Source organism: Etheostoma spectabile, chromosome 19 (genome assembly GCF_008692095.1).
Source record: "Etheostoma spectabile isolate EspeVRDwgs_2016 chromosome 19, UIUC_Espe_1.0, whole genome shotgun sequence".
Classification (NCBI taxonomy): domain Eukaryota; kingdom Metazoa; phylum Chordata; class Actinopteri; order Perciformes; family Percidae; genus Etheostoma; species Etheostoma spectabile.
Genome location: NC_045751.1, coordinates 11,145,753 through 11,147,413, shown reverse-complemented (window position 1 = coordinate 11,147,413; position 1,661 = coordinate 11,145,753). Strand labels below are relative to the sequence as shown.

The window sequence follows — 1,661 nt, the reverse complement described above, 5'->3', positions numbered from 1 at the left end:
ACACACACACACACACACACACACACACACACACACACACAGTTAGATCAAAAGATCAATACTAACTTCCTGTCTGTATGTTCAGTATGGAACTAGAGCAGGTAGGTGATCAGCCTAGCTAAGCAAAAAGAAGCATGTAAGCATGTGGAAACAGCTAGCCATGCTCGGTCCAAATGTCTTAAAAATACAACAGTTGTCCTAAAAATACACCTGTTGTCTTTGTCCACCCTGGCAACCTCATTGTGACGTCAAGACTCCAGGAAGTTTGCCAAGAAATAGTTTCAACACTAATCTCCCCGTAAAAGTACGGCTTGAACAAATCAGATCCAGCATATTAGTTGTGAACTGATTTGAATTCTTCAGTTGTCCAGTTGTTTCCATTAAACTCCAAAAACCCAACATGCCAACACGGTTACACGTACGCTAACACACTAACACGTGACCACATACCAAAAACTGCCACCAATGTAGTATATAAAAAATGAAATTAAAAAAAACGTTGTGCAATGGCTGAAACAGTCACTTTTGCAGACACTTTGGGTGTTTTTTCCCAACATTTTTGCCACCTTTCTGACGTTTTCGTGGCACATTGTTTGTTTTAGTGTTTTTTTTCTATGTATATCGCTCTTTGGTTTGATGGCTAAGTTGGTATATATACTGTATATATGAATTTTCTTTGATTAAATAAAAAGCATGTCAGTAATTTAAACATGACTGGCCCTTGATGTGATTCTTATTTTTCCCAGTGTGGCCTTTAGTGAAATTCCTAATTCTGGTCTAGCAGAGGAGATTGCTCGTTCTTGTCAAAACACAGGGTTTAATTTTGGGTCAGACGTGCGTAGACAATAGCGACCGGTGCAGGACTCTTGGAGGAACTTGGTAGGAACCAGTTGAGGAGGAGGAACAAAAGAAAGATGTTCCTACCCACTCTTGATCTCTGGAGGAACAGGAAGTGGTTTGTTAAATCCCTCTCTCCCAACAAGCCAGTAGGTCTCCTCCACCACTTTCCCCTGAGAACGAGACACACGATGGACACAGAACTTCATCCACATGCAGAAATCTCCTAAATAAAAGACTTCTACCTTGACTTCCTTCCGGCCTCTCAACTCCAGCTTGTAGCCGGCATTTAGGTCCCGCAGCACCCTCACAGTACTCTGGTGGACGTGGATCCTGTAGGCTGCGGCCACACAAAAAAGAAATGGATGTTAGAAGTTTTAGGTGGTTGGGAAAATTGAATAGGACTGCAGCTATTACTTCTGTACCTTAAATAAGATTTAAATGCAGGACTTTTACTTGTAACAGAGTTCTTTTACACTGTAATACTGCAAATATTACTTTAGTAAGATATCTGAGTACTTCTTTAACCTCACGCAGCTAACGGTTATTTTCCTAATAAAAGGCCCATTGACATGGTGCTCTTTGGATGCTTTCATATTGTGGCTGGGTGAATGCATATTAATGTTAAAAACCTCAAAGTGAAGTTTCCATGCCACACAATAAAATAGAATAGAATAGAAAGCCTTTATTGTCATTATAGACAAGTGCTGTACCTGTGCAACGAGATTGAAGCAAAACCTTTACAGTGTCAACACGAAATAAAAAAATATAAAATATAAAAATATAAAGTATAGGTAGTGCAGAAAAAGAAAGAAGGTGTGTGG

General features: G+C 39.7%; 1 protein-coding gene across 1 annotated transcript in view; it reads right to left on the bottom strand.

Annotated features, from left to right (window-relative positions):
* Window positions 1-1,661, bottom strand: part of gc2 (guanylyl cyclase 2) — an 18,407-nt gene that overhangs the window by 1,324 nt on the left and 15,422 nt on the right. Inside the window, exons 22-23 of the mRNA XM_032499404.1 lie at window positions 1,083-1,177; window positions 925-1,010 (exon numbers count right to left, since the gene is read on the bottom strand). Of these exons, the coding sequence (XP_032355295.1) occupies window positions 925-1,010; window positions 1,083-1,177 (181 nt within the window). The remainder of the gene's footprint in view (window positions 1-924; window positions 1,011-1,082; window positions 1,178-1,661) is intronic.